We start from the raw sequence: 14256 nt of genomic DNA, 5'->3' as shown, positions 1-14256 counted from the left end.
TTAAAATAAAAATGAGATCAATTGCTTTGTTTGCCCGGAAATACTTAATAAGCACCGATCATAGGCCAGCTATTGAGTTACACGAATTGGCTGGGAATATAAAGCTGAAGCTGATAGGTTAATGGAGAATTGTAAAGTACAAAATACTATGTTGTAAGTGCAAACAAAATATTCTAGGGACGCAAATGAGGGTGCAACTCTTTCTGCTGAGAAGTCAATAAGGCTTGATATTTTAATTGGGTCTGGAAAATAAATTTAAACAAAGGGTTGTATAACAGAATAATCAGGAAAAGAAGAGGGTTGTTAGAAATCTGATATGTCCATCCCTGTACCATTATTCTGAGCAGAAACCTGAGCTGGGAATATGAGGGTGAGCAGCTAAGGCAGACTTCAGTCGGATGGCGGCCTTAAGATGGATGGGTGGTTCACGGCCAGGTGAACGGCTAGGTATTGCTGTTGGGCCTGCGTCGAGGCCCTCGCCTGGCCCTATCCCCTCAGCATGGACAGGTATTCCCAGGGAAAGGCCCTCTAATTTCCCCTAAGAGAATTAACTGAGATCCTTCCCTGTAAGAATCATAGCATGAGTATTGGAAAGTATACTGACAATCAGAGTTAGTTGTTTCTAATTTACATTACCCAGAATCGGGGGGGGGGGTGTGTGTTTCAAAATGGCAAATGAAAATCTGTAAACAAATTTCAGTATTTCAAAAAGTCTACCAGAAACTGCAACTTCTGGTAGCATTAACTGCCAGATTTTCCTTGTTTTGTGCTAAAAATCTTATCACACACACATCAGATGAAGATTTTAACTGAGCTATGTTCCGATAAAATATAACTTGTTTTCTCATTATGATGATGCTTAATTTGGTAAATAACTTTTGAAACGGGTGAGATCACGGTCGAGAACGTACAATTGGAAACACCTGCTACCACGCTTGCAAGGTATACAGTACTGTTCACTGACTTCAGTACTGTGGAACGGCTAACAGCAGCAGCGCCTGGAGTCCTGTCAGTCCAGAACTCTTCTCAGCGGCTCGGGACTTCCAGGTTCTTTCCCTGTGTCCCAGCCTTCAGAACCTTCAATACCCGAATCGAAGTACCGGTCGTACCCTCGCCACTGGGTCAAACTGCTTGCCTCCCAAGCCACCAGCCGCCGCTCCCAGTTCACGTTCAGGAATGCGGCTCACTCCCACGCATGCGCGGTGCGGCGGCCCGCGCGCCGGCGCCGCTCCCCTCCGCCGGGAGCCGGGACCCTGGGTAAAGCAGGAGGGTCTGCGCCCCGGTTGCGCGTGCGCAGTTGCTTTCAGAGCACTTTTTCTCCCCCTTCCCCTGCCCCAAACCCCTCCGCCACCCCGACCATCCGTTTCTCTCTCCGCTGCCCTTTCGTTCTCTCAGACGGCCCTACCCTCGGGCACGTTACCAAGGAAAACCGGCTCTCCACTAGGGCGGCGGTCGTTGCTAGGCCGCCGCCGTCTCCCAGGGTGCGCTCGGCGCGTCCGAGCGCCGCCCGGGCCGCGTCTGAAGTTGTATCCCCCGCCGCTCCCGCCCCTTCCGCCGCTCGCGCGCGCGCACGGCCGGCCCACGGCGCGCTCGGGTTGGCTGCGGCGGCGATCGCGGCGGCGGCGGTCCCGAGAGCGGCAGTGGTTCCTGCTCTGCTGTAATAGTTTCCCTCCGCCCCCTCCCGTCGGACGCTGCTGTGTGGTTTTGCCTTTACAAAAATCAACTTTATTGTTCCTCAGCCCCACCTCCCGACGCGGCGCGCGTCCTCAGGATGCACTGAAGGCGGAGGGGAGGGAGGTGGCGGCGGTGGCGGCGGCGGCGGCGGCGGCGGCGGCGGCGGGTCGCGGTCGCGGTCCCTCTCCTCCGAGCTCCCAGCCGGAGGGGAGGGAGTCACGATGTCTGGGAGCCGCCAGGCCGGATCGGGCTCCGCCGGCACCAGCCCAGGCTCCTCGGCGGCCTCCTCGGTGACTTCCGCCTCCTCGTCCTTATCCTCTTCCCCGTCGCCCCCTTCCGTAGCGGCTTCGGCGGCGGCGCTGGGGTCCGGCGGGGCGGCCCAGGCCGCGGGCTCCGGCGGTCTCGGGGGCCCGGCGAGGCCTGTGCTGGTGGCGGCCGCGGTGTCCGGCAGCGGCGGCGGGAGCGGCGGCGGGGCGGTGTCCGCGGGCCTGTCCCGGCTCAGCTGCGCGGCCAGGCCCAGCGCCGGCGTAGGAGGGAGCAGCTCCAGCCTAAGCAGCGGCAGCAGGAAGCGACCTCTGCTCGCCCCCCTGTGCAACGGGCTCATCAACTCCTACGAGGACAAAAGCAACGACTTCGTCTGGTGGGTTGGACGAGCAGCCTCCAGCAACTCCCCCCACCCCCCAATCTCTGCATTAGGAGTTTCTGCTGTTGGGGCTCCTGGGCTCCGGGGTGAGGGCGGTCTGTGGGGCGCTGTAGCGGTGTCTGCAGAGGGATTCGAGCGTTTGCAGGGGTTGGTGGGGTGGGATGGGGAAATGTTGGCATACTGACGCAGGGTGAGGGTACTAGAGAGGGCAGTGTTGGGGGGGAGACGTGAAGGGAGTTGAGGCAATGATAAATAAGAGGGCGAGATGGAAGGTCAAATAAGTGGCTGTGCATAAAAGGGGAAAGGTGGGCACGGAGGTTGGGCCTTGAATTTTCTGGCCGTCTGGTGAATTACGTACCCTGTCAGTCCGGATTGCTCGTGGAGGTGAATTAAACTTGTAAGGGAGAGAATTAAGCTTCCTGGTATGCTGAGGGAGGGAGTTGTTGGTCACAGTTTGTTTATTTAAAGTGTGGTAGACGGTACTCTAAACATGGGTATGACTGTTTTAAGAAGTAGTATTTGCTGTAAATATCCGTCGTGTGTGCTCTGATGTAAATATCCGTTGTGTGTACGTGTAAATATCGCCTCCTACTTCGAAGACTGGGTCATTTACTTTTAAATCTGCTGTTGAGGCTCCTGTAGTCAAGAAAGTCTGTTCACAAAAAAAATTGCATCTCTAAGTTGAATGTCTTGAAAGAGGGGGCCACATTTTAAAATACCATCCGTGGGTCAGATGTAATTGCACTGCACTTGGCACTTGTGTTAACACATCAGAGTTATTTAGAACTTCTGATTTGAGAAGCGCTTGGAGTTAGACTTGTTGTCATCGTGGATAGTATACAGTAGTACTCAGTTATGACATTTGGCATAGGGGGCTTATTCATATTAAGTGAAAGATGGAGTTGATTGTCTTGTTTGAGAGTGTTTTGAGTTTTCACTGGGTTTTGTCCAATTCAGATGGTAAGATTAGAAGAAAGAATTGCTGTTAGCTGAGTGAGAACTGGTAGGATCTTGTGCTTTTCTTCTAGAGGAAATTGTTGATAGACTTAGTTTATTAGTGATACGGGAAATTGGCTTACACTGTCATTAGAGGGTAAGTTGATTCACTTCAGGGTTGCAGATGGTAAGTTGTCATTAAATACAATAGGGCTAGAAGTTGGGAGTATAAGAAAGTTATTGATTAGACTTAGTTTCTAGTTCTTGCGGTGAAAATGGCTTTATATTTTTGCTTTTGTCATACATTATTCTGTATTGAGAATTAATTCATTTTTCACTGAACCTGGACTAGAATTGTAATTTTTTTTTTTTTATAAATAACTTAAGCAGCTTATGTTTAGGTCTAAGTGTTTGTACCTGGGAGAGAATGCCATGTGATAAAAGTAGAAACTAATGAAACAAAGTGAGGATTTTTAGAATTTGTCTTTTTGGCCACCATTTCCATTTCACTTAAAAGTAGATTAAAGGAAACAAACATGCTAGTATCCATGCAGGTGCACTAAAATACAAGGTGAAAGAAGGGAATTAATCATTCATCCATCAGATATTTATTTGACACTCACTGTCTGCCAGGCACCGCATGCAGTTATACTTACTGTAAGCCAGTTTATAGAGATTTGGAGAGGGGTGGGGGAATATAAGCCACTGGCACTAATTTTTATTTTTTAGGGGTAAAATTACTAAAATTTTTGTTAGTCTGTCACCTAACTTAAAAAAATTTTAAATCCAGTGTCTGAATCTTAACTATGTTGCTTAGATTTTTTTTGTTTGTTTTCTTTTATATTCTAAGTGGAAGTGTCCAGTGAGGGTCTTTAGTTAAAAATTCTGAATATTTCACTTTCTAAGAATGTCATAGTCCTTGGTCTCTTGCTGGTGAGGTTGACTTCAGAAGAATTCAATAATGGGAATCAGTTTTCCTGATTCTCAAGCTAGATTTGATTTGGCCAAGTGTTTAGGTTAGGAAGATAAAGGACTAGGCAAAGCGCAAGGAATCCTTTTCATTTCTAATTGGCCCTGGGTGATTGGTCTTGTCTGCTTCAAGGTTAAATTGTGAACCAGTCCACATTATTCTAAGCTTTTACATCTTAATGAGACTTAAGTTTGAATAATGATAATAATTCCTCATTCACATTTTAAAGATGTTTATGCTTCGTGTTTCATTTTATCCTAGAACAACTCTGTTAAGTTGTATAGAACTTCCAATTTTAATGTAATGGTAATATAATTGTATTCTCATAGAGGTAGAGAGAAGTTAAGTAACTTTGTTTCAGATTGGACTGTTCAGGAACAAAATTACAACTCACGTCTCCCAATTCTCAGTTTAGTGCTTTCTTTTATGGAATTTAAAAATTTCAGATCTATAAGATCACTTATATGCATTTAGCCTCAGGGTTCTTAAATGTGGTGGATTGGAGGAAAAGAGCTGTTTCATGATCACAGGAGATAACCTTTTTTTTTTGACCACACCCTGTGGCATGTGGAATTTCTCTGACCAAGAATCCAACCTGAGGTCTGCAGTGGAAGCTCAGAGTCTTAACCACTGGACCACCAGGGAAGTCCAGGAGACGCATGTTTTTATTCTTACTCCCTCCCCTTGCCTGTCTGTTCCCTTGGTGATAATGACTTGTCCTTTCACCCTGTTTGAGAACAGTTGATTTAAGTCAAGTGCTGAATTGTCAGTAACACGTATTGGTCTCTCCTTACTTATATTTGAAAGTAAGTTTATATCTTATTGTAGAATTGATGGACATTTTAGGGATTTATAGTCTTGACTTTAGTATTTCTTTCAAAGGATTGAAAGTACCATCAAGTTGTAAATTCTGGTTGTATAGATGAAGAGTCTGTAGTACAGTAGAGAGTGGTATATATAGCTTGAAGTTGGATAAGTCTCTGACATTCAAAGGAAGTCTGTGTTGCCTTACTTTTCAAAATTTTCTTACATGGTCTGTTAAATTATGAGTCTGTCCCATGTTTGGAAGACAATATCTTTCTTTTACACTGTTTCACATTATGACTGTCTCTGTGTTAGCCTTTCCAGCTCCCTGAAATGACCTTTTCTACCTCTTTAAGTCCCAGATATTCTCTAAGTTGTAGCAGAAATAAGTATTTTTAAATTGATAGTAAGCCCTTGTGGGAAAATTTACTCTGCCTGATCAAATGTAGGTAGAATCTATGTTAAGTCCATCTACCATTTTATAAATGTGACAGACAGCCTCTTGTGTCAAACTGTTAATAACAGACTGTCCTGAAGGAGTTCACAATTTATGTGAAGAAAAGCTTTTAATCACATAATTATAATATCACACCCTGGTATCACTGCTTCTCTTAGTGTCATGGCAGATGTTAAGTACTCTTTTGGAATTCAAATCTTGTCTCACAGTCCTCAACATAGCAGTCTAGGCAGCCACTACCTATTAATCGTATTTCTGGTGGGCTGCCGTCTATGGGGTCGCACCCAGTCGGACACGACTGAAGTGACTTAGCAGCGGCAGCAGCAGCAGCGCTAAAGATGAGACCTGTTGCCCATGTTTTGCTGAGTATGAGACCTCAGTTTAGTGTAAGGATGGACTTTTGGCTCAGATAGAGATAATGAAGCAAAGTGGGTTTAGTGGAAATTTCAGATAACTGTGTTAGAGGCTCATGTAGATGCTTGAAACTCAAAAGTTCATAAATGCCAAGTTCACTAAAAAGTACTAATAGTTGGTTCGGTATACATAATAATAATGTGAAAGTCACTCAGTCGTGTCCCACTCTTTGCAACCCCATGGGCTATACACTCCATGGAATTCTCCAGGCCAGAATACCAGAGTGGATAGCTGTTCCCTTCTCCAGGGGATCTTCCCAACCCAGGTCTCCCACATTGCAGGCTGATTCTTTACTAGCTGAGCCACAAGGGAAGACCAGGAATACTGGTGTGGGTAGCCTATCCCTTCTCCAGCAGATCTTCCTGACCCAGGAATCGAACTGGAGTCTCCTGCATTGCAGGTGGATTCTTTACCAACTGAGCTATCAGGGATGCCCACATAATAATATGTGTTCCAGTATAATTAAGTAAGTAAGTGTTAGTCGCTCAGTCCTGCCTGACTCTTTGCGACCCCATGGACTGCAGCCCACCAGGCTCCTCTGTCCATGAGATTTTCCAGGCAAGGATACTGGAGTGGGTTGTCATTTCCTTTTCCAGGGGACCTTCCCAACCCAGGGATTGAACCTGCAGGCAGATTCTTTACCGACTGAGTTCCAATATAAATTATTTGCCAGGCACTATTCTAAGAGTTTGACATGACTTAATCTTTACAACAGCTATTTGATGCAGATAATTCCCATTGAGAAAAATTAATTGCAGTTCACTTGCTTTAGAGCGTGGGCTCTAGGTGCACCGACTTCAGTAATTGTAGCACACAGGTTCAGCAGTTGCAGTACGTGGGCTTTAGTTTCTCCACTGCATGTGGAATCTTCAGACCAGAAACTGAACCCATGTCCCCTGCATTGGCAGGCAGATTCTTATCCACTGTACCAGCAGAAAGTCCCTAATTCCTGTTTTATAGATGAGGAAGTGAAGGTCAGAGAGGTTATGTAACTTGTCTCAATTCATATAGTTAATAATGGTGGTATCAGTGTTTATATGCAGATGTTTTGGCTCAAAGCTCAAGTTCTTAACCATTGTATTACCTTGCCTTTCAGAGACCAGTGATTTTGTTTACAATCAGCCTTATTAAGATATAATTTGCATGCAATAGAAGTCACCAGATTTAAGTGTACAGTTCAGTGAGCCTGACAAATGAATACATCTGTGTTACTACCCTGTAAGGTACAGAGTGTTGCCATCACGCTCATGAGTTTACTGTGCCACAGCTTTGCACTCAGTCTTCTCTCACCTCTGATAACCTGGCCATCTGTTGTCCTTCAGTATAGTTTTGCCTTTTCTAGGCTTTTGTATAAATGGAAGTCATTCAGTATGTAGTCTTTTGTGCTTGACTTCTTTCCCTTGGAGTAGTGTTTTTGAGATTCGATAATGGTGAGTGCTGTGCTGTGTGTGCTTAGTCACCCAGTCGTGTCCGACTCTGTGCGACCCGTGGACTGTAGCCCGCCAGGCTCCTCTGTCCATGGGGATTCTCCAGATAAGAATACTGGAGTGGGTTGTTGCCATACCCTTCTCCAGGGGGTCTTAGCCGTGCATGGATCGAACTGGGATCTCCTGCATTGCAGGCAGATTCTTTTACCAGCTGAGCTACCAGGGAAGCCCTTAATAATGGTGAATGTTTCACTAATTTTCTTCTTTAACTTTCTTCTGAGTAGTATTCCATTACATGGATATAACATGAAAGTGAAAGTGAAGTTGCTCAGTCATGTCCGACTCTTTGGGACCCCATGGACTGTAGCCTACCAGGCTCCTCAGTCCATGGAATTTTCCAGGCAAGAGTACTGCAGTGGGTTGCCATTTCCTTCTCCAGGGGAATCTTCCCAACCCAGGGATCAAACCTGGGTCTCCCGCACTACAGGCAGACACTTTACCGTCTGAGCCACCAGGTGTATAACATGACTTCTTTATATATTCATCAGTTGAAAGATACTGAGTTTCTTTGTTTCTGAAGTTTTCAGTGATTGTGAAGAAAGCTGTTGTAAACATTCACATTCAGGTTTCTGTACAGACCCATCTTCATGTCTCTTGGGTAAATATATAGGAGTGTATTCTTGGGTTGTGAGGCCAACTGTATGTTTAACATGATAAGAAACTGCAGAATGGTTTTCTAAAGTGACTGTCATTTAGCATTTCTACCAGCAATGTTTGAGTTTCAGTTCCACATTCTTACCAACGCTTGCTTTCAGTCTTTCAAATTTCAGTCATTCTAGTGGTATGTTTAGTAGTATCTTATTGCCATAATTTGCATGTTCTTAATGACTGATGATGTTGAGCATACTTCCATGTGCTTATTTCCACTTGCATATCTGGAGAATCCCAGGGACGGGGGAGCCTGGTTGGCTGCCGTCTATGGGGTCACACAGAGTCGGACACGACTGAAGTGACTTAGCAGCAGCAGTATCTTCCATTGTGTGTCTTCTAATCTCTCTCGTATATTTCTCACGTTTGTGTTAAGTTGTAAGGCTTACGGCTGCAAGTCTTTTGTCAGTCTGTATATTGTGATGTTTTCTCCCAGTCTATTGTTTACTTTTTAGTTTTCTGAGCAGTCTTTTGAAGTGCAAAAGTTTAAAATTTAAGTCCAGTTTATTGGACTTTTTTTTTTTTATGGTCTGTGACTTATATGTTCTATTGAAATTGTTGTCTAGATCTTCTTGTATATTCTAGAAACTTTATAGCTTTTTTGTACTTAGGTACAATCATTTCATGTTAGTTTTTATATACTGTTTTTGGTAAGATTCGAAGATTTTTCCCCTCTACTGTAGATGTCCAGTTATTGAAGCACCCGTTTGTTGAAAAGACCATCTTTTTTCATTAAATTTTCTTGAATTATTTCTCAAAAATTAATATGTTTAAGTTTATTTCTGAAATCTTTCTTCTGTTCCATTGATCTAAGTGTTTATCCTTATGCCTATACTGCAATCTTAATTTCTGTATCATTGTTGTAAATCTTGAAATCAGATAGTGTAGTTTTGTTCCTCTTTTTAGTTATTTAGGAAGTTTGCATTGCCACATATATTTTAGCTTTATATTCTAGAAAGATTTCTGGAATTTTAATTTGGGTTACTTTGAATCGATGCCTCAATTTGGGGAGATCTGACATCTTAACAATATTGAATCTTTGAGCCATAAACATAATATGTTTCTCCAGTTACTTAGGTCTTGAACTTCTCTTAGCAGAGTTTTATAGTTCTCCATGTTTGGATCTTGCACATATTTTGTTAAACTTACTCCCTAGTGGTTCATGTTTTTGATGCTCTTGTGTTAATTTCAGTTTCCTAATGTTGCTAATATGTAGAAATACAAATTATTTTTGTATATTGCCTTTGTTCTTTAAATTGTTAAGTTCACATTACTTGCAACAGTTTTTTGGTAGAACCACGTGATTTTCTAAGATAACAATCATGTCATCTGAAAATCAATATAGTCTTACTTCTTTCTTTTTGAATTTTATGTCTTATTTTGGGATCTTCCCTGGTGGCTCAGAGGGTGAAGAATCCACCCACAATACAGGAGACCCTGGTTCGATTCCTGGTTTGGGAAGATTTGCTGGAGAAGGGTTAGGCTGCCCACTGCAGTATTCTTTGGCTTCCCTGGTAGATCAGACAGTAAAGAATCCACCTGCAATGTGGGAGACCTGAGTGTGATCCCTGGGTTGGGAAGATCCCCTGGAGAAGGGAACGTCTACCCACTCTAGTGTTCTAGCCTGGAGAGTTCCATGGACAGAGGAACCTGGCAGTCCATGGTCTCACAAAGAGCTGGACATGACTGAGCAACTTTCATACACTAATTTTTTAAAGCTATATTTTTCATTTTTATTTATGAGTGAATTGATCTATTGTTTTCATATAATGCACACATGTATTTACTTTTTGTATTTATATATAAGTTTTGGTATCAGAGCTATTAGTTTCTAGGGCTGTTGAAACATAATCACAGACTGGGTAGCTTAAAAAGCAGAAAGTTATTTTCTCACAGTTTTAGAGGCTAGAAGTTTAAGATCAGGGTGTCGTCAGATTTGGGTTCTTCCCTCCGTAGCTTGCCGATGGCCACCTCTTGTTGTGTCTTCACGTAGTTGTGCTTTGCTCTGTGTGTTGTCTGTATCCTAATCTCATGTAAGAACACCACGGGTTTAGGTCCTGCATATACGACCTTTACCGTAGTTACCTCTTTAATGTCCAGTCTCCAAATACAGTCTTCTGAGGTACTGAGGGTCAGGATTTCAATGTATGGGTTTGGGAGAGGACACAGTCTAGCCCATCACATAGAGTAATACTGGATTTCTAAAAGGGGATGAGAAATGTTGTCTATTTTCTGAAAGAGTTTATGAAATTGGTGTATTTCTTCTTAGGTGTCTGGTAGAATTCATCAGCGAAGCCATAGTTTTTGTGGAAAGGTTTTATTTACTACCAGTTTCTTTAACTGATAAAGGACTGTTCAGGTTTTTTATTTAAGTGAGCAAGTGAGTTTTGGTAATTTGCCTGCTAAGGAATTTCTCCATTTCACTCAAGATACTGAGTTTGTTGACATAGGTTCATAAATATTAGCACTTTTTAATGCTTTAAATGTTTGTAGGATTTGGAAGGATGTCCCTTCTTTCTTTCATTCCTGATGCTGATCATTTGTGTTTTCTCTCTCTCTTTTTTTTTTGCCTTGAACAGTTTAGCCAGAGGATTGTCAGTTTTATTAATCTTTTCAAATAACTCTATTTCACTGATATTTGGCTTTGTTTTTTTAATTCTACTTTGAGTTTTATCTTCTTTTTCTAGCCTTGAATACAGAAGCTTACATTTTTTTCTGAGAAAAATTTAATTCTAGTAGTTTCCCTTGGTAATCCTGCACTAATTTTCATTCAGTTCCATAAACTTTTTTTATCCTTTCCATTGTGATTGGAAGAATGGGCTACTTAGATGTATTTTAATTTCTAAATGAGAATTCTCTGGATATCATTTTGTTACTGACTCCTAATACAATGTAGCTTTGTTCAGAGAATAGGATTTGTATGAATTCAATCCTTTTAAATTTACTGACTTCTTTCATTTTCTACCATAGGCTTTATCTTGGTTAATGTTCCATATGCTTTTGAAAAAAATGAGTATTCTCCTGTGTGTAGACTAATATATTCTATAAATGGCAAGTTTGTTGATGTGTTAAGCTCTGTACACCCATACTGATTTTCTGAATACTTGTTCTGTTAGTTACTGAAAGAGGTGTTAAGATCTTTAACCATGCCATGTGTAATTGTGGGTTTTACTATGTTTCCTTGCAATTCTGTCAATTTTTGTTTCATTTTGAAACTTTAGTAGTAGGGCACACACATTTAGAGTTGGTAGGTTCATCTTATCATTTTGAAATGTCCTTATTACTGGGAATGTTTGTTGGTCTGAAATCCACTTAGTCTGTTAACATAGCTTCTTCAGCTTTATTTTCTTAAATGTTTACAGGGTATGTGTTTTTGTCCTTCACTACTTCTATGTCTGTTTCAAAGTAGGATGCTTGTAGATAGCTTATGGTTGAGTCTTTTTTACTTACTATGACAATTTGCCTTTTAATTGGCTTGGTTAGACTTTTTGCATTTTAACATAATTATATGCTTGGTTTTATGTATACATCTTGCTTGCTCTTTGTTTTCTATTTGCCCTTTCTATTCTTCTATTCATTTTCTCTCTTTTTTCCCCTTCTTTCCCTGCCTTCTTTTGGATTAATTGTGTATTTTTAAGATTTCTCTTTTGTTTCTACTGTTGACTTATTAGTACTACTTGTATGGAATGTGTGTGTGTTTGGGGGGAAGTGCTTGTCCTAGGGTTTATAATACTCACTTTTAACTTTTTATAGTCTACCTTCAAATAATGTTATGTCACTTCATAAACAGTGTAAGAATTTTGTAGTAGTATGCCTCCATTCTGTAGGATCCATCCCAGTTACTCCCTCATGGCCAAAAGTGTAAGTTCTGTGTGTGTGTGTGTGCCGGGGGGGGGGGGTGGGGTGGGGTGGGGGGGGGTGTGTGTGTGTGGGTGTGCGCGCGTGCATGCGCGCTCAGTTGTGTCTGACTCTTTGTGATTCCATGGACTGTAGCCCGCTAAGCTCCTCTGTGGAGTTTTTCCAAGCAAGAATACTGGAGTGGGTTGCCGTTTCCTCCCCCAGGGCATCTTCCCGACCCAGGGATAGACCCGGCAGCTCTTGTGTCCTGCACTGGCAGGCAGGCTCTTTACCACTGCCCCGCCTGGGAAGTCATAAGTTCTGTTTTCTTTTTCTAAAAAAAAAGAAAAAAAAAAATTGAAGTAAAATGCATACCATATAAGATTTACCATTTAAAGTGTGCAGTTCAGCACATTTGCAGTGTTGTGCAGCCATCACCACTGGTAGTTGCCCTGCGGCACGTGGGATTTTAGTTCCCTGGCCAGAGATCAAACCTGCGTTCCCTGCATTGGAAGGAGATTTTCAACCAGAGGACCACCATGGAAGTCCCCAAAGCACTATTTTTTCAAAAGTTACTTTAAAAACTCCAGGTGGAAATACAAGAAGCATATCTTCTACGTGGCTATGAGGAGTACATCTTCCACGTGGATGGGTGTTCTTTCTCCCGATGATGGGACTGACAGTGTCAGGGCTTCTCTGGTGGCTCAGCTGGTATAGAATCTGCCTGTGATGCAGGAGATGTGGGTTCAGTCCCTGGGTTGGGAAGATCTGCTGGAGAAGGGATAGGCTACTCGCTTCAGTATTCTTGGGCTTCCCTTGTGGCTCAGCTGGTAAAGAATCCACCTGCAATATGGGAGACGTGGGTTCGATCCCTGGGTTGGAAAGATCCCCTGGAGAAGGGAAAGGCTACCCACTCCAGTATTCTGGCCTGGAGAATTCCATGGATTATATAGTCCATGGGGCTGCAAAGAGTGGGACAGGACTGAATCATTTTCACTTTCTTTCACTGTCTAATGAACATAGTAGGTGTGGTATCTCCCCTGTTCATACTTTTGTAGCCCCTCCTGCATATGCATCCGTGTTTTTCTAATGTGTGAACTTGATATCTTTCCTAGCTCATTGGTCTGTGATGGTTGCTTTTCTGAATTAATGACTAAAATATAACAGTTGCATTTTGTTGGTATTGGCATGAAACAGTATTTATTTTGTATCAATCATATTTTCTGTCTCAGGAATTTGAATTTAAAAAGGAAAACACTTGAATTGGCCTATTTTTAAAAAAATATTGAAGTTCTTAAAGTAGTGCTGATGCTTGAAGGGCTATACAGTTGACCCTTGAACAGCACAGGAGTTGGGATGCCCACCCTCTGCCCAGTTGAAAGTCCACTTTAACTTAAGTCAACCCTTCATATCCACAGTCCCTCCACATCTGTGCATTCAACCAAATGGAGATTGTGTTGTACTGTAGTATTAATTATTGAAAAAAATCTGTGTGTAAGTGGACCCCCGTAATTCAAACCTGTGTTGTTCAAGCGTCAGTTGTAGATTGCAAGCTGAGATATCCTTGAGATGCAGAAAAAGAAACATTAGTCACATTAATAGCAGAGCTCTGGTGATGATCTGTATTCCATGTAAGTGCACTGAAGTCCCTAGATCCACCTTGAATCTAACACCAGATCCTGTGAGCCCTGGTGATGCTGTTTGCTATGAGACAATTCTCTTAACTGTTCCACTTATAACTCACAAGCCTAATTGAAATTCTTCTCTAACTGTAAGCCTTTCGTGGTTAGAACTGCTACTCTGAGTAGTGAAATCTTGGGAATGTGTGAATAAAATAAGATCCAGGAGGAAATTGAGAAGTGTATTGGGGTGATTTCATACTGGGAGGAATCAATAGTGACACTCTTTGGCCATATTTGTTTTCCTGATCCATTTACTTTTTTTAGGGGATTGCGGTGGACGGAACACCAGAGCTTGGCTCCCTTGCTTCTCTTTTCATGCCTATCACTTGTGTTAATCACGGTGTCCTTTCCCCTCCGGGCCTACGTGGTCTCATTTAATAAAAAAAAAAAAGCAAAAAACGAAAACTCTACTCCTGAGACTCTACCAGAGCTATTTTGAATGCCCTACCCGGCTTTTTTTTTTTTAAATTTCATTGTTAAATTGCAGTCTAAAATTTTTGCCTTGTCTTTCTTTTCTTCTTTACCTTTCCTGTCCTTATTCAGAGAATCCTGTAATATAAGACAAAGTTAAACGTGGAGATAGGAATCTTTTTTATAAAATACAGGATAAATTTAATCTCTATTTAAAGGGACATTTAAATTTTCTAGGGCTTTTATCATATCAAATGAAGTTACGAAGGAGTGAGATGAATGGACAGAGGCTG

At 42.3% G+C, this 14256-nt stretch overlaps 1 protein-coding gene across 3 annotated transcripts in view; it reads left to right on the top strand.

Annotated features, from left to right (window-relative positions):
• RFWD2 (ring finger and WD repeat domain 2) overlaps positions 1797-14256 on the top strand; it is a 230128-nt gene continuing 217668 nt past the window's right edge. For all 3 annotated transcript variants that reach the window (XM_018060630.1, XM_018060631.1, XM_018060629.1), the window contains exon 1: positions 1797-2314. In XM_018060630.1, coding sequence (XP_017916119.1) covers positions 1896-2314 — 419 coding nt within the window. In that variant the 5' untranslated portion in view covers positions 1797-1895. The remainder of the gene's footprint in view (positions 2315-14256) is intronic.

This window comes from Capra hircus, chromosome 16, assembly GCF_001704415.2.
Source record: "Capra hircus breed San Clemente chromosome 16, ASM170441v1, whole genome shotgun sequence".
Classification (NCBI taxonomy): Eukaryota; Metazoa; Chordata; class Mammalia; order Artiodactyla; family Bovidae; genus Capra; species Capra hircus.
The sequence above is the reverse complement of the archived record's forward strand: the minus strand, read 5'-3'. Positions and strand labels throughout refer to the sequence as shown.